Source organism: Coptis chinensis, chromosome 8 (genome assembly GCF_015680905.1).
Source record: "Coptis chinensis isolate HL-2020 chromosome 8, ASM1568090v1, whole genome shotgun sequence".
Taxonomy (NCBI): domain Eukaryota; kingdom Viridiplantae; phylum Streptophyta; class Magnoliopsida; order Ranunculales; family Ranunculaceae; genus Coptis; species Coptis chinensis.
The window spans coordinates 89,365,690-89,384,644 of record NC_141463.1 but is presented as its reverse complement, the minus strand read 5'-3'; the positions used below and the strand labels follow the sequence as shown (position 1 = coordinate 89,384,644).

The 18,955-nt window shown below is 38.4% G+C and overlaps 1 protein-coding gene and 2 pseudogenes across 3 annotated transcripts; all 3 read right to left on the bottom strand.

The window, feature by feature from the left end:
* Positions 1 to 129: 129 nt before the first annotated feature.
* On the bottom strand, positions 130 to 4,753 carry LOC147484116 (kinesin-like protein KIN-14L; annotated as a pseudogene). The gene is made up of 13 exons (XR_015205039.1): positions 4,642 to 4,753; positions 4,465 to 4,554; positions 4,204 to 4,275; positions 3,803 to 3,884; positions 3,411 to 3,506; positions 3,132 to 3,305; positions 2,684 to 3,056; positions 2,336 to 2,599; positions 2,035 to 2,195; positions 1,395 to 1,683; positions 870 to 1,304; positions 606 to 766; positions 130 to 519 (listed from the first exon to the last, which is right to left on the bottom strand). The product of XR_015205039.1 is annotated as a kinesin-like protein KIN-14L (transcript).
* Positions 4,754 to 13,988: 9,235 nt separating this feature from the next.
* Positions 13,989 to 15,158, bottom strand: LOC147484115 (putative F-box protein At5g50220). Its single transcript, XM_086579707.1, has one exon. It carries the CDS (start codon positions 15,156 to 15,158, stop codon positions 13,989 to 13,991), a length of 1,170 nt encoding a protein of 389 aa, XP_086435833.1.
* A 1,049-nt stretch (positions 15,159 to 16,207) lies between these two features.
* Positions 16,208 to 18,739, bottom strand: LOC147484114 (eukaryotic translation initiation factor 3 subunit E-like; annotated as a pseudogene). Its single transcript, XR_015205542.1, has 7 exons — positions 18,728 to 18,739; positions 18,278 to 18,506; positions 18,077 to 18,198; positions 17,659 to 17,878; positions 16,781 to 16,922; positions 16,519 to 16,656; positions 16,208 to 16,417 (listed from the first exon to the last, which is right to left on the bottom strand). The product of XR_015205542.1 is annotated as a eukaryotic translation initiation factor 3 subunit E-like (transcript).
* Between the last annotated feature and the right edge of the window lie 216 nt (positions 18,740 to 18,955).

Here is an 18,955-nt window from a genome sequence, read left to right as displayed (position 1 = left end):
TCTGATTTTGTGCCATATTATGGTTGTTCACCTCATATATATTGGATTAAATACCAAATGCGTAGTCATTTTTCTTCATTTAAGAAAGGTTATCGATGTGATCTATAACGCCTACAAACAAGAAGTCACTTAAAAATTTTTAGAAACTTATTATTGACAGAAAATGAAAAATCATTATTCAAATTTTTACATCCCTACCTTTCCATTAGATGATACTGAAAAGAATACAATCAGGCATACACGTATGACTCCCTTCAATCTATTGAAACAATAGCTGATTATCAGGCATACACGTATGTGTAATTTTTCCTCAGTCGAACGTTTCATTGTGGTCATCTTAGTTAGCAACCTTTCCAGCGAGTGTTGGAATGTGTTTTAGAGTTAAAAGTCAGCTTGTTAAAAAGCTTCGAGTCAAGCACGATCATCATTGTCATTTGTTGTCTAAAACCACCTTCGCGCTTCAATAGTTGATGGATGAACTTGGAGGAGGTGTCCTCGCAATTCGTTTATCTTTTGAACCTATAAAAGAATATAAGCCAAGGATGAAAAGCTGCTTCCATACAGGTGAAGTAAAACCGTAACAAGAAACAAAAAATAATACTCACAAGAGTCATTGCCCCCAAGAGAGCTTCTTCGAGAAAGCCCCAAAGTTTTCCCACCAGTTAGTGATTGTCTCCTCAGAGTTCTGGCATTAGCAGCAGGCGTTGATTTATCATTAACGTTAACTGTGGTATGGGACAGAGTCCATACTGGATGTTGCTGGTTCCTGAAAGTAAGCAATGCTTTCGATTATAAGATTTCTCTATGACCAAAATCCACATTGCATGATCTTTTAGTTTTGAGCATGAAGAGTACAATAGTATGCTCACCTTTTATCGGGGGCATTTATCAGCTTCCCTATGGTCATGAGTGACTTCCTTATTGATCATTTTTCCGTGGTACTCATAGCGACTCCAGGGGTCTGTGATTTCCTGGAAAGACTAAACTCACTTGGTGTTACTGTCCCAACCACCTTTGTGGGAAGTGTTGGAGGCTCAGGTGTCTTCGGTAATTGGATGGGTCTTCTTATCCTACTTTCTGTTCCTCTTATTCTGCTATGGCAAGCTGAAGTAGGACTACGAGGGAGCAGTGTCATATACCGTTGTCACTGAACTGCCATCACTGTGATTTCTACTGCTGTTGCTGGCTTCTGCATTTTCACATTTGCTAAAATCACTGCTGCTATTGTTGCAATTGTATTGAGAATAAGGAGAGATACACTGATCTACTCTTGCTCTATAAGCACCATTCACAGATACCTGCAACTAGTTGAAGACAACTTAAATATGTCAAAACATGGTGCCAATTCCAGAAGTACTTCAGAACTTTGATGATTTAAGTTGCAAGGAACCTACATTTTTTGACCCTCTGATCTGCGAGTGATCTTTTCCGTAATTTGGTCCTTCCAAGCTCAATCTTCGGGACAACTTGGAATGTCCTCTACCCTGAACTTTTCTTCAACTACAGGGGTTTTGAGACCTTCCTGTTGTCCAGGTTCACCACCTTCTCAGTCTTCACAACAGAATTCTCTATGCTCAATCGGCGAGGGCGTGGAGGAGTGTGCATAGACGTTTTTACATTATCCCGAGGAGACTTTAAAATTTGGCCTTCTTTGCTTGATAAGGCTTTCTTTAGGGTCTCAACCTGCACAAATTAGCACATCAACAAACAAAAAATCACAACCCATGCTTATAATCATTCCATATACAAGAAATAGTTTTTCTATAAAAAATGTGTTCCTCTTCTAACCAAGAGAATAAGAAGAAACAGGTTGCCCGGCTTCTTTATTTGAAATATACGTAAGTTCGGTATAAATAATGTTAAGCATCCCATTGTTTTGTTCAACCATTTGACTACCACTTGATGTGCAGAACACATCCCCAAATCCACCTCATATACAGTCAACTATTGGTTCCAACATAAATTTGCCTCTATTTTGTCTAAATTAAAATAAATAGTAAGAAACAGTAAGGGAAGCATATTTTGCAAGTTCACCTGTTCTTTAAGTTCCTTGACCTCTGTTCTCTCTTTGTTCAAATGTGTAAGTCCTAGTTCTACAGTTGACACCCTTTGTGCAAATTTCAATGTACTGATTGTTTCCCCATAAGAATCAGCTTCTGGGTTCACATGAGCAAACATTAATGTTTTTGCCTGCCCTCCTACAAATTTGCACATATGATTGAGTCAACACAGTTACACTGTTAATCATCCAACTCAAGTGCAAAATCAATTAGACTTGAAAAAGATAGAAAATAATGATAATAACAAGAGGCAGAGAGAGTTGACTTCACATTACATCCTAAAGAGTCTTGTAAGAGTTGCGTAGAGTTGCGTATGTTTGTTGTTTCTGTAGGGAATGTGAGAGTTCTTCTGAGCCAGTGCTGTGATCACATCTCCCAAACATGAGAGCGATTTATTTATATGTTGTGCTTCCTTAAGCCTGTCTCCTGTAACTTCAGACTTATCCACCCTCTCACTCCCAGCAAGGTCCACCAGATGTAGGTAGCTCCTTAGTATGCTTCCAGAAGTATCTTTACCATTCACGTGCACAGTCAACACACTGCAGGCACGAATGGATAATCCATCATTATCATCTTCAAAAATAATCTATCAAGAATCTAAGCAAACAACCAAAGGTACAGACCTGTGGGATCTACTGCTTTGTATGTTCATTGCAGTTGAGCTCACAAAGCGGTTCAGTTCACCTAGCTTCATTAAACTTAGAACATCTGTCGAGGATTTTACAACATACATCTTAGCGTCAGGAAGGCTCCATCCTTGAATGATTCCCCTGAAGGACCACACTGAAAGCAGAGTGACAAAAATTCAGACAGTTGAAGAAGTAATATAGAAGTCCATACTGAACATATCTTAGGAATAAATGGTTCTATGTTTTCAGCAATGTCTCACCATGGTATGTGTTTTGCCAGACCCTGTCTGACCATATGCAAATATGCACACGTTATAACCGTTCATGACAGATCTAATCAATGGTTGGGTTTCCTTATACACTTCATCTAGCAAAGTAAACAAAAATCAGGAGAGATGTGCAAGCAGGTTAAAATGCATTGACTATATGGATGTAGAAGTACCTTGGGTAGACGTTGGGCCAAAGACCCGATTAAAGTTGAAAATTTTCCGCGCATCTTTGCTTGGTTTCAATGGATCTACCACCACAAGAGATTCATCATCCCCAATATGGTCAACAGTACTTCTTGTTTCAGTACCAAAGGCTGGTCGAATCCTGCAGTAAACTCGAATATTTCCTATAATGGAAAGGCTAATTAGGCACACATTCAAGAATCTCCTTTGGTTCCTATTACTTCAAAGTTTAATAATGACAATAATCAAATTTTCAAAAGTAAATTAACCTTTGAGATCCTGGACCATATTATAAAGATCCCTATTTTCTTTTACAACTCTTTGATATCCAAGAGCAGCAACTGACATTTCTTGAACCTTGTCCCCTGCAATAGTGGAGAACACTGAAGCCTTTCTACAGAGGAACATGAGCGATTATTACAAGTTCATCATCCTATGTACTGGCTATATAAGGTCTGGTTGCGCTAGAGCTCAGTATCAGGAAATCACATAGATACCTTTTTGCTAATAGGGTTAGCGTTGGGATCACTTTATAAACTTATAAAGTTAGGGACACAGTCCGAGGCATCAAAACAGGAGATAACAAATTAAATTTGCAATCAAACAAATAGAAACATACACCATTTCTCCACATAAACCTTCTTTCCAAATGAAAACATACCTAGTACTTGTAAATCATCATGCAATTGGGATTGTAAGACTTTAAATTCACTCTTTGTTGTAGATAGCAACAATTTGAGATCCTGCAGACATAAACAGATTCAGCAAGTTGCATTTCACTTCGTTAAGCTATGATCTCTAATCATTAATTCCTTATTAATATGCTTATAGTATAGACGAAATAATCACTGTACTTGGCTTTGTACACTTACTGCAGTAAAAATAACTACGAAACTATTGTTTTCTATTTGGAGAGTTAAAATAAGTAAGACCTTATTCTTACTCTCTTTTCTTTTACTTTTTTTTTTTTTTTTAAATTTGCCCATTGTTGAATAACGTAGTATTAGAAATCTAACAATAAAAATCTCTTAATCCATAGATAATAAAGAAAAGGAAACACACCAAAAGATCTTTCTCTTGTACTTTGAGTATATGCCAATGGTTGCAATTGCCCTTTCCCAAGCAAGACATCAGCTGCAAACAAAACGACATTAGCAATATCACACCAGAACATGAAACTAAATGCTCACTGCAAATAAATGCAATTTGCAATCCTATTAAATGTTTTGTATTCAAAACAAGAAGACCAAAACATTCATCCACCCAAAAGAAACAAAAAATAGAGGCAGGGGTTTTAGGATGATAAAGGAAATGATAACATACCTTGCATTTTGAAGTTGTAGATGAGCTCTCAGCAAGTGTGGACGTTGTTGTACTTGTATCTAGTAAAGGTTCTCTTCCGATTGACTTGAACTACAATTTAATGAGAACAAAGAATAAATATGTGCTCAATTTCTCATTACTTAAAAATTAGGAAATTGAGACAAGAGGGATAGATACAGTCTTCAAATCCGGACAAAGAATTGCCTCATACATTCCAGATTCTAAACATGTGCAAGAAAAAACTGGTGATTGTTATGGCACTGTAAAAGAACTTCTGTTAACACTAGAAATTTACTAGTTAAACAGAATTGACTACTATGAATATCTTTTTCGTAACAATCTTTATAAACAGTCAATGCCTCTATATTTCTTTCCTACTCTTGTATGTTTTTTTTTTAAATATGAGTAATTACAGAATGGAGGTATGCACACTAAAATTTTATTTCCACATAGTAAATTATAAAACATAGTACTAGGATGCTACCAGTGGAGATACTTTATTACTGACCTAGAGGAGGGAAAAAAAAGTCATCATCTTACAGCAGAAATCATTTCTATCTGTTATTGTCTTTTATAAAACAAATATGATTGAAACTTAAAGCAAACTCTGTTGGGGATTACACCAATACCAATCGGTTCCCCACTACACTACATAATAACTCAGTATGAACACACTTCAACTCCTGACAAAATCTAAATATCAACTACAACCTATACTTAACATGCCCAACTCACTAAACAACTATCAACAACATATAATAATGTAAAGCGCTTAAACAACAAACCACAACACAAAAGATTTACCGGGTTCGCCAATGATGCCTACTTCCACAAGAGCCGTTCTTAATAAAATGGGAAGGAAGATTACAATCTCCTTTCGGTCTCACCTTACTAGATCACTTTATCTCTTTACGAGGGTTGTATCTCCGTAAAGGTTCTCTCTTTGTTTTAGTCCGATTCCAATCCTTCCGACTTGTTTGGTTCTCATTAGGTTAGGTTTTCCAAAACCTTGATTTTTGGTTTTATCTCCAAAACCAAATTCAGCGGATACCGTAAGCAAGCCCACGAAAAAATAGACTGAAGCGCGGCGCTCGCTCACTCGAGCGAAGTCGCTACCAAGACTGACATCGAGCTGGCGCTGGCACTTTGAGCTGGTCGCCTCTATGTTACTCGAGCTCGAAGGGGCGCCGCTTTCCGCGAGCGACTTCCTCGATGTCGAGATGTCGAAGTTTGTCCGCTTCGGTTTCTCTCCCTCATGTGAGGGATAACTCCATAATCTCCCCTCCCAACGATGGTGGGGGCTACCTCCATACAATTGCCAAATCAATGGGAGGAGTGTGGTCATCATTCCGCAAATAGCACAACAAACATCAAACTTACCTTTCGGTAAGACTTTGGTCATCATATCCGACCCGCTCTTGTCGGTATGGATCTTCTCGATACACAAATGCTTGTCTTCGAAGTACTTCTCTAATCCAATGATAACGCGACGTGTATGTGCTTGGATCTAGAATGAAAACTCGATTCTTGCTCAAGTGGATGGATGCGCCCGACCGTCACATAGAACTACAAACCGCTTTCTCGCTTTAGCCCTAGTTCGTCGAAGAACCTCTTCATCCATAGCAAACTCTTTGCAACACTTCGGTCGCAATATACTTTCGGGCTTCAGAAGTGGAGAGGGCAACACACTTTTGCAACTTAGATTGCCAAGAAACCGCCCCCCCGCAAAAGTAACCGGATAACCTGAGGTGGACTTCATCGAGTCAACATCACCGCCATGTCCGTCGATGTAGCCTTCAAGTAAGGGCTTACTTCCACCAAAGCACAAACATGATTTGGAAGTGCCTTTGAGATATCTCAATATCCACTTAACACCTTCCCAATGCTCTTTACCCGGATTTGACACAAATCGCTTACCACCCCAACGGCGAAAGCAATGTCCGGCCTAGTACACACCATGGCATACATCAAATCGCCCATCGCGGATGCATAAGGAATCTTTTCCATCCGACTCTTCTCATGCTCACCCTTTAGGACACATCTCTTTGGTCATGCGGAACCGCCACCAAGCGGACAACCGACCGGGTTTCGCAGCTTGATCCATGTCAATCTCTTCAACACCTTTCTCAATGTAGCTTTCTTGAGAAAGCCACAACTTTCCACTCTTTACATCACGAAAGATCCGCATCCCAAGTATCTGCTTTGCTTGACCCAAATCCTTCATCTCAAAGGACTTACTCAAGTCTTTCTTCAAATTTTGATATCTTGTTGATGTTTGGGCCAACTATCAACATATCATCCACATACAAAGAATAGACAATGAAATCTCCATCCGGAAATCTCAACAAACGCGACAATGATCTAAGCGGACTTCTTGTATCCTTGCTTCACCATAAAGGAGTCAAACTTTATGTACCATCGCCTCTTGCGGTGCTTGCTTTCAACCCATACAAGCTCTTTATCGGCTTGCATACTAGGTGCTCCTTGCCTTTGACCTCAAACCCCTCTGGTCGGGTCCATGTAGACATCTTCTTCAAGGTCTCCATGAAGAAAAGTCTGTCTTAACATCTAGTCGCTCAACCTCTAGGTTCATACTTGCGGCCATACCCAATACCACCCTGATAGAAGTCATCTTCACTACAGAGAGAAAATCTCATCAAAGTCAATCCCTTTCCTTTGACCGAATCCCTTCACAACAAGGCGAAGCTTTGTGCCTTGGGAGAGGATTGTTCTCCCCATGCTTGACTTTGTATATCCACTTATTCTTGAGAACTTTTCTCCCCGTGGGTTTCTCAACTAACTCATAAGTGTGATTCTTATGCAAAGAATCCATCTCGCCATGCATGGCCTTCAACCACTTTTCTTTGTCTGCAGACCTTCAAGTGCCTCTTGATAGTACATAGGTTCTCCACCATCCGATAGTAGCACGCATCGTATGTGGTGGATACCGTTGAAGCTATTCTCCTCTCGTCGGACCTCCTTGCCCCATCCGGCGGGTGCCCGGGAGGATACACTTCGCTTTGCTCGGGTGGTGGTTCATGCATCTCATCTGCATCTTCTATACCAATAGGTTCTATCCCATCATGAGCAATAGATTCTCATCACGAGCTTCAAAACTCATGGTTCTCTCAGATTCTCAATGCCTTCTCGCGACGCTCCACAAGTAGGAACTTCGGTTCTCAATCAACAAGATCATTGGTGAAAGCTTGTAGCTTCACCCTCCTCAAAGTCCGCTATGGTTTGGTCTTCTAGAAACACAACATCTCGACTTCGGATTACCTTCTTGTTAATCGGATCATGAGTTTGTAACCAAACTTTTCATCTCCATAACCCGAAAAAATGCACCGCTTGGCTTTGTCATCAAGCTTGAATCTCTCATCCTTCTGAATATGCACAAATGCCCGCACCCAAATACCCTCAAGTATCCATAATCAACATCTCTGCTGACCATACTCTCTCGGATAATCACTATTCGTAGGCTTTCTTTTCGGTGACAGTTGATCACATGCACGGTACCAGACGATTGCTTCTACCCAAGAGCTTCTAGGTAGCTTAGAGTGAGATAACATGCATCTTATCCTCTCTACAATGGTGCGGTTCATTCTCTCTCGCTATTCCATTCTGCATTTGCGGTGTCTTGGGAACGGTGCGCTTCATGACGAATCCCATGACTCGCAATACTCTTCAAATGGCCCAATGTACTCACCCCCATTATCCGAGCGAATACACTTCAACAACTTCCCAAATCTCTTTCCACCATGTCGTGGAATTTCTCAAACACGCCAAGTACTTCATCCTTGGTCTTCGACTATAGGCCCATATCTTTCTTGACGATCATCAATGAATGTCAAGAAGTACGAAACTCCCCCCGGGACTTCACTCTCATAGGACCACATAAGTCCGTGGTGCACTAGCTCAAGGACGATGTCCTTTCGTGAGATTTCGGAATCTTTGGAAAGACACCCCGTGTTGCTTTCCTACCAAACAATGAGTACATGTACTTCAATGTGTACCTTTAATGTCCGGCATGGCCTTTTGCTTAGCAAGAACTTCCATCCCTTTTATGCCCATGTGACCGCGGTCTCTTGTGCCACAGTTCGGATGAAGCTTCTTCTTCTGCCGCATTCGCTTCTGCTTTACACAAACTAGCCTGTGTTTTGTAAAGAGAGCAAGTTTTCTTTCCTCTGGCTGCTACAATGGAACCTCTGGTCAGTTTCCATACCCCGTTACCAAACGAGTTTACAAAGCCATCGTCATCTAATTTCCCAGCCGAAATTAAATTAGGCTTAACCGTATGTCAGGGACATGTCTTACATCCTTGAGTGTCAAGGTGTAGCCGACATTGGTTTCTATATGAACATCTCCAATGCCTATAATCTTCGAGACGCCACTGTTACCCATCCTCACTTCACCATATTCACCACAACTGTAGGTAGTGAAGAATCCCCGTCGCGGTTATTGGCGGATAGGATGCTCTCAGATCTATCACCCACTCAGATCCCTCGACATGAGGTACTTTCGGGCAAAGACACACCACAACTCGACACAATTCCCACTAGGTCATCGACTAGTGCGGTAGTATCTCTGCACAATTTCCGCCCTCCTCGCACCATGTCTTCATGTACACGCTTATTCTTCTCATCCCTCTTCAAAGGTCTCAGACTCATATCCGAAGGCCTTTGGTGGCACAATAGTAACATTGCCTCTCTCGCCTTAGGAGTTCTAGCTTCACCCCTAGATTTACTACGGCATCATCACCTCTAGAACGAGATGGTTTTCTCGCCCGACCTCTCCCCGTTTCTCTCGTGAAAAGGACCTCCGAGTTAGAAGAGCTTCTTTTGCACTCCTTCTAGTCTCCTCATTCAACAAAGATGTGGTAGCCATCTCCATGGTAACAATTCCATCCTTGGCGCTCCATGTAGAGAACTGCTAATGTCTCCCAACTTTCGGAAGAGAGCCTAATAGAAACAAAGCCTCAACTTCGCCTCCCAAATTGATCTTCATCAAATGCATCCGATTGATGATATTCTCAGACTTCATTAAGATGCTCGGACATTGAAGAACCTTCTTGGTACTTCGTGGTTCCGCAAACTTCTTAACGACTAGCACTTTGTTTCCACCCGACTTCCTCTCATAAAGGTCTTCGAAGTTTCTTCCATAGATCAAGGTCGTAGTCTCTTAGGCCACATGGTGAAAGACACCGCCGCTATCCATTGTCGAATGTACCCAATAGCTTTTCGTCAAGCTTTTTCCATTCAAATTTCATCGCTTTTTTTTCGGTTTTACTCCCTCATTCTCAATGGGAAGTGCTAAGTCCTTTTGCAGTATAGCAAGTCTTCCATCTTGGCTTTCCGGATGGTGTAGTTCTTCCTATTTAGACTCATCATACGAAAGTGTTCACGGAATGGTCCATCTCTACAAGTTATTTAACCTCAAATCTTCTCTCAGGAATTTCGTCAAACACCTTCTGACCAAGATTCGGATAACACCCTAGGCTATTCAAACCAAGGCTCTGATACCACTTGTTGGGGATTACACCAATACCAATCGGTTCCCCACTACACAGATAACTTGTATGAACACACTTCAACTCCGGACAAAATCTAAATATCAACTACAACCTATACTAACATGCCCAACTCACTAAACAACTATCAACAACATATAATAATGTAAAGCAGTTAAACAACAAACCACAACACAAAGATTTACCGTGGTTCGGCCAATGATGCCTACTTCCACAAGAGCCGCTTCTTAATAAAATGGGAAGGAAGATTACAATCTCTCCTTTCGGTCCTCTCACCTTACTAGATCACTCTTATCTCTTTACTGTGGTTGTATCTCCGTAAAGGTTCTCTTTTGTTTTAGTCCGATTCCAATCCTTTCCGACTTGTTTGGTTACTCAAGTTAGGTTAGGTTTTCCAAAACCTTGATTTTTGGTTTTATCTCCAAAACCAAATTCGCGGATACCGTAGCAAGCCCACGAAAAATAGACTGGTAGCGCTGGCGCTACACTCGAAAGCCGAAGTCGCTACAAGACTGACACCGAAGGGGTCGCCTATGTTATCGGAGCTCGAAGCGCCGGCGCTTCCTTCTTCTCGAGCGCTGGCGCTCGACTTCCGATGTCGAGTTTGCCCGTTTACCCCGCTCGGTTTCTCTCCTCATGTGAGGGATAACTCCAACAAACTCACCTCCCGAGAGTGATCATGTTGTTGTCCCCGCAAACAACTTGACATTATCTTCTTCAAAACCTTCATAGAATCCCGCACTTTTGAGAGATTGCTTATAAGTTATATCCCATAAAATAGAATGGAACTTGAAAAATTAATAAACCATTACCCTTTCAAGATCTTATGCTTCGCTTCATTATATCTCATTTTAATCACTTCGGTCTTGTGTGCCTCTAGAGATGCAATGTTCTTCTCCTGAAATCCTATGAAACATTCAGCCCAAGTGTATTTTTTATGCGTTCAATAGAGACTATACAACTTTAATTCACAAATTGATGTAACAAAATAATTAACTAAAACTAAATACTACATTGACTTTTAAATGTTCACTTGCACAAACTGTTTCCAGATATGGTTGTCCATGGTATTCCTCTAGCTCTAGTTGGGGAAATTGCTTTGTCCCAGTACAAACTCGCATTTGCAATGGGCAAATTGTTAGCCGTGATATAAATTGCAAAGTCTGCAACAACTTGCAATATTAGGCTCTCACTTGGAAGCAAATGAAGCATAATTCCAACCATTTTTAATTTTATTTATAAACTATATAGGCTAATGGCTATAGCATCCCCTGAATGAACTTGCATGATGCATGTACTAACAAATTCTGTCTCATGTTTATCGAAAACCAAAAAAAAAAAAAAAAACTGTCTCATGCTTGTTTGCCTTTTGCCAATTGTACATGTATTGCTTGCGTTGGAAGCTTCAGTCCAGGCCGGTTCTACCCTATAACAAAATAAGCGCACACCGTCTAAGGAGCCCAATATATCCTATTCCACCTACAGTCATAAGTCTATTATTGTTTTATTGTGAAAAAAAAAAGCTCACTATTTGTTTTTCATTTATTTTAATTTGTTAGATAAACGGTTTTACATTGGAAAATTGAAAATTAGAAAATCGCATTATACCTCTTCGTTTCCCTAGCATTTTCGCATAACTAATTAAACTTCTTCAACACCTATGACAATTTATCAAATTGAAACCAACACTTTAATATTATTTATATTATTCTTTTGTCTTATTTGGTTTTTCTATATTGTTTAATTTAGTGTAGAATCTCTTTCTCTCTCTCTCTCTTGTGTAATTCTTTGTTAAATAAATCTATTGAAATTTAAAGTTTGTGACATTGTTGTTTGGCCATGATTTGCTACGATGTTATAGGTGTAGGATATTTTTTTATTCTTCCACTCTTCGTCATGTATTTATGGTGTTTTGTCTTAGATCTCTCTGTATGTGAGGATCTCCCTCACAACACTCCTATGTTTCTACTTAACTTTATATTTTTGTTTTTTTTATTAATAAAATTCAATTAAAAAAAAAGTTTATGGAGACTATTCAAAAAAGAATAAAGAAAATGTTAGGATCAATTTTGACAATAATTGTTATCTTCTAAATTTTTTGTTATAAAAAAAAATGTTTGTGGGGGAGACTATTTAAGAAAAAAAAATGTCAGGATCGATTTTTACAATAATTGTTATCTTTTAAATATTTTGTTATATAAAAAAAAATGTTTGTGGGGGGGGAGAGACTATTTAAGAAAGAAAAAAGAAAATGTTAGGATCAATTTTTACAATATTTGTTATCTTCTAAATTTTTTGTTATATAAAAAAAATGTTATATAAGAAAATATTTTTTGTTAAAACAGATATATATGATCGATCTCTCGATCTGTCGTGAATTAGATGTGAGTTGAACGAAGGCGAATTTGGTTACTGTATAAGCATAAGAAATTCTGAGGGTTTAGAAATTGATGATTGTTTATTGAAACATAACATAATTGGAGATAATTTAACTCTTAAGCAAATTGGAAATAACATAACATAATTCAACTCGACTCTTAACTTCTTTAACCAAGAAACATAAGAGGAATCTTAAGACGAGACAGAAAAAAGTAAAAACCACACAAATAAAACTAATGTGTCACCACCCATTTCCTATACCATAGAACTCCAAAGTTCTTGCCATCTCAAGTTTTTCTCCGTTCCAAGTCACAAAAAAGTTCTCACCATCAACTCTTCCTGATTCACGGATTTTCTCGTGAAGCAGGAAAATGTTGTCTTTCTTGGACATAGTGATGTCTTCTGTTATACCATAACATTCAATTTCAAACCTAATTATATCTATTAGATTTTCGTCGACCGAAGATATCATAGTAACAATATCGCCATGCACACTGACAAGGTTTGCGAAGCAGTGGGAATGTTCACACGCTGCATAATTGCTTCTTTCAAATCTCCCACAGTAACATTAGTCGCAATTTCGAAACTGAACTCTATATTATCATATATTACAGTCATCTCAACTTGTGTTGAGAATAGCTTTGTGTACACTTGCATGTCATATCCCATGAAAATATTTGTGGCATCCGAATCTTCCATGATTTGATCATTTTGAATAATTATTTGTTGATCGAAAAAAAGAGAGTATTCATTGTGAATAAAGGTCTTTAAGGCTTTAAGGCTCCAATGTGTTGAATTCATTTACCAATTCATGTGTTTCATTATTACTCATAAATCTAATGGTGATATTGGCCATTGTGAAAGTGTTGGCTTTGGACATGTTTATATAGTTGGCCATCAAGACTGAAATTCGTAATTTGCATGAAAATTTCCTTCATATAATTATTGTTGACATTTCAAACTAATATTATGCATGGACTAAAATATCGCCGATATATCCGATATATATATATCGGTATTTTGGTACACCGATATCGATATTTCCGACATATATCCACCGAATATAGAACCTTTTTTTCCGATATATATCGGAATTTCCGATATGAAACTTTATATCGCCGATAATCGATATTTCCGATATAATCGATATATATCGGTTGACTTTTTGACTATTTTAAAACATAAATCCGATATTTCCAATATGTATCCGATATATCCGATATTATATTTCCGATATATCCGATATTTTCGATATTTTAAATAGTTTGGACTCGTTACCAAAAAAATGAATATATCCGAAATATCCGATATATCCGATATATATCGGTTTTTGGGTACACCAATATATTCATCGATATCGATATTTTGGGACTTGATATTATGTGCATGTTTAGTATGTTTCTTTGCATGAAAATTTGCTTAGCCAAGGGAGTTTGTATGTTTCACTTGTTGAGAGAACAAATCGCATGAAATCTCTTGTTGAGCTGCAAACCTCGTGGCTTACTCACTAGTTGGTACAACTGCAGTGCCAATTTGAAGAACACAAGAAAATAATTATGAATACCACATGACATAAGCTCGTGACCAAATCCATCAAATTCAATTATACAAGCAAATACTAAGCTATTTCAATGTCTTGTTCCGGCTTGACAAGACTACTTGCATAAAAAAGATGAGAAATATCAAGTCCTATGTGTGCAATACGAAGCTTCAGCTCGTTGCTTATGTGCGCAATATTCTTGTACTCCAGACGCTTCAAATCATAATAGAACAACTTATCTTCATGTTGGATCACAATCTTCACAACGTCTGAGTAGTCAGTAGTACTGCTATCAATATCTCCTCTTGTGCCAACAAATATGTAGCCGTTCAACTTTCTGATAGGTTGAGGTAAATTTGACAAGGATTCAAGATTAGTGCTATAACATTTGTTCCAGGTAGTATTACCTTCTCTTTTCTCAAAAACAAATATTTGTAACAAATATCGCTCCTCACTTGCAAAGCATAGAGATCCTTTCACCTCAAATAAGGTATGGAATCCATTGCATAGATGTTCTGGGAGAATGGTTCTTGTAAATTCCATTGTTGCACCAATATTTACTGAGACGTGGAAACACTTGCGAGGAATACTACAAATTAATCGCCTATTTTCAGTTTCACTTTTCAGCCAGTGCACTTTCTTTTCTACATATATCAATTGGGAAGGTGCAATAAGGGAACCGCATGGATAGGGATTTTGATATCTGCTCCACTCCTTGTCACCAACAGTGAGCACAACGCACCTCGAATGAAACGTTCCAAACACAACATATTTTCCAACAGAGTCGTTGTAAAACAAAGTCCAGGAGTAATAACACCTAGGTGGATTGCAATTAATATTGTGTGGTTCAATCATAGAAGGAAGAGCCACGTATTGACGGGTGACAGGATTATAGACATAGAGCGTCTCAAATGGGTGTTTGCCGTGGAAGATCAACAACAATCCATTACAGGAAGCTTTCACTGTTGATTCTGTGCAAGGAAACTGAAGAGGGGGGAACTTCATATCACAGATTTTTTCCACTTGCATAATACCATGTTTTTGCGTGGTGATTGTAAACATCTCGAAAATCACCTCGAAATAATCCGCTGAGTATATTTTCAAGATTATCTCTGGAGGTTGGGAACGAGAATGAGCAAGCTGGGAATTCACAAAATTAGGATCAGAGATAATTGAGTGCCATAGCTTGCATACAACCTTAGCTCTTAAGAGATCCTTTGCAGGAACTTTTACCAATATCTCAAACATTATATCTTTAGAGAAATATATAACCATTGGGAATTCACACCTGTGACATATCACATAGGCACATAGTATTAGCTGTGAAAGTTACAGTATCAATTTGTACAAGGCAATAGTGTTAAAGTATCAAGATCCTATGCAGGAATAATCCCTAATAACAACGAAGAAGAACGATATGATTATACTTCCTAATGATTCCTACAAACAATTATACTTCATATTTACAAGAACAACGAAGACAACCATGCGTCATAATAAGAACATAATAGTATTTACCTGTGGAAGGAAATTAATTAAACTTGATGTGTGTCGATATATGCAATTATTGGATTGAACAGTTTGATCTTATTATCGAAAAAAAAGCATCTTATGTAAAGAGTCATAGACCGACTCACCTACTCGAATAATTAGACCGACTCAACTCCTAACTCCTAAGATTGTGTTTCTAAATTTTGCAAACGTGTGATAGTCAGGCTAATGTGCTCACACAGTCGCATGGCACTCTTTTATACGTACAACTTATTATCTCATGGTGCACACATGCACTGATGCTTTGGTGGTCATATTTTTCCTTGCTCAATTATCCTCCCATTGCTTCCTTCATCACTATATACTGCCACCATTTTTACTTTACAGCTTATAATTAATTAAACCCAAAATTGCTGTTACTAATTCGTTTGCTGACGTTAAATAATCTGATGAATCCTTGAGGAATAACTCATTGTTTACCTATACCTACTGTAGTGCACGTTGTAGCCCTTCCAAGCTTGAACACATTCGAATTTCGAAGCTAATGAAATTTCGCGAACACGGTGCCTTACTGCCTTATACAGCAGTTTGTACTTGAGCAGATTCTAGAACGATATTTAGAGAGTCTAGACAAGATGTAAAACAAGATGAAACAAAAAACCAGAGTCTAGACGTCTAGTACAGTCTCAGATGAACCAACTGCTTCAACAGTTTGAATTTTTCTCTTGTTGGGGTGTAGCAAGTTTTGAAAAATTCCATCACTCGATAGACCTGAATAGGAATAGCAAAGCAAACAACCAAAATCCTTCGCAACAATTCTTTTAGGTTAAATAGCTAAACAAAGTAAACAAAAACAAACAAAATCATTCACAACAATTCTTTGGAGCTTTCAAGAAATTTTCGCAAACACGACACCTTATACAGCAGTTTGTACTTGAGCAGATTCTAGAACGAGATTAGCGTATTTGTAAGTACGCAAAGAGAGTGCCTTGGTGTTTTCAATAATCTGTTCGTACCTGCAAGTCAGATCAGAGAAGAAAGGGAGTGAGTTGGAAAGGGCTAGCCGACAAAGACGCAAATGAATGCTTAGCAGGAGGAACACCAGTTGAACACTTACACATTCACATGATTGGGTTCCATGACAACAGTTCCCGACTTGGAATCAATCTTTGCGTCAAGCTTTGAATTTCGCACAAGATTCACTATCCATCTTTCAGCCTCGTCATAAGTCATATTCAACTTTTCCGCAAGTGTTCTGTCAGATATAAATGAAAAGACAGATGAATGGACACTGAATTTCTGCACGTCACAAATTACTAGACGAACAAAGTGAAACTAATTTACATATAAAACTGATTCTTCAAGTCGCATTTAATTACCCTATATCAATGCACTGATGTATTTGCACTAAGTTTCAAATATGAAAAGACGGGCATTTTCGAGAAACTCATCCCTCAAAGGTACTGTAGTAAAGTTGCCTTCTTCAACACGTTTTCCCAAGAAAGGATCATTCAGTATAACCTGCACAGAGTCCAGAGATTCAAAGGCAGAAAAATATTTCAGAGACATGCAGAAAGCAGAAGCATAAAATGCAACGTGAAACAATCACAAACACATAAAATAGCATCAAGCTTATGTAAAGATCACAGATGCATATCTTCTCCCCCACCAAACAATTACTAAAAGCATAGGTACAAGTACGCACACCTAGAAGGTTTCAAGTGATGCAATCAGCTGTAACAGTGACAGTGTCGTATTCTACTGAAAACATCCCCGTCAAACAAGTAGTCATTCTATATGAACAACTTACACGAAAAGATGGCTAACTGGTTGTAGCAGAATCGCAACCCTACACACATCATGGACCATACAAGCAAACCACATAGCATGGTATACAGGATTTGTGTCAAGTATACACGTCATGGTAGACGGGACAATCTCAAGGAAAGCATTTGGTGCAGAGGCACAAGCGCTACTATAACTATCAAGTTGTCACATGTATTCCATGAGTTCTTGAATTGGATTGTACCTCAATTCTTTTTCAACTTTAACATTTTTCCTAAAATCATCACCAATGGGATAAATTATAAATTCAACTACAGCATGCTGTCGGGGGTTCCAGCTATGGCAACTTCCCTTAAAAGGAAAAAGTAAAAACTACTTATGGTAGAGCAGATATATATTTCAGAAGACAAAATATGTGTCATTGTAAGGACGTGTGGCACATAAAATATATAATGCAAATTTCAAAACTTACATCCTCACATTCTCACAGCTTTTGCTGTGCACCATCAAAGTCATAGTTCACATATAGACACTGCAAGAACTCTGTAATTGGGTCTTTGTAAGAGTACTGTTCCTGCTGGATTACTTTGATAAATTCTTTGAGCTGGGGCCTTCTCTTTTTGGTGATAATCAATGCGGTAGCTAGATATCGCAAAAGATGGGGTGCATTTGTCTGAATTGCATTAAGATACCTGAAATTATATTTGTCAACTTCATATGCATAAAAAAATACAGATTATTTTACTTTCAAGTTATGGTTTTTGTGTGGTCACTGACTCTACTCTTCTAACTTCCAACTAGAGTGTATTCTGAATGAGGGTGGAACAGCTCTTTCAGAAAATAGTGATAGACATAACAAAAACATCATACATTAAAAAGAAATTATATACCTGTCATAGAGGAAAAGATCTATTATCCCATTTCTGCCACCTTCATGGTTGAAAAATATGAAAAGGCTCCAATGCATTAGCCAAATTCTACTTTGCAGCTGATTGAGTGGAGTTTGAAAGTTCTGCAGCACAGATAGGGTGTAAGACATACATCAGAGATTGTGAGAAGTATACATATGCAGAGAAGTACTCATCACAAACCTTTGCATCAATTATCTCCCTCAAATGATTGAGCTCTTCAAGCGCAACAGCCCAGTTCTGCATCAGTATTTCAGCGGCAAGCTTTCCCCATAATGCACTCAAGTTCCTGTCACTGTTTGTGCATAAAGCCCGGTACTGATACAAAAAGTCAGCTGCACCAGGAGTAGTTTCCACATTCAAACTGAAACTTGGCATACTGATACAACACTTCAATCTGCTCTGGACCAATCTGCACACAAAAAATACCAAACCTTTCAAAACTTACAGGACAACAAGCCCACAAAACACATCTGTAACGCAACAATCAGTTCCAAAATTTTCACATAATACAAAACCCAAAAAGCCTAAGCATGCGTAGACTACTAAAGCCAATAGAGGAGACAGTGCTTTTGTATAGGTATAATTAAACCTAATCAGTATAAATAATAGAATAATAAATAACCTAAACACCACAATCCCCATATCGAATACCAAAATGGGGGAACCTTCAAGCACGTAAACCACTATAACTCATATTTACACACAGGGTACAAAACATTGTCTTAAAGGGTCTAATTATTACCCAGGGGCAAAAACCCTTACATCGAAGAACAAGGCGGATGAATCACAAAACTAACACTGCATTAACCATTAACAATTCTCCTTCCACCCTTAACATAAAAAACCTATACATTTCAA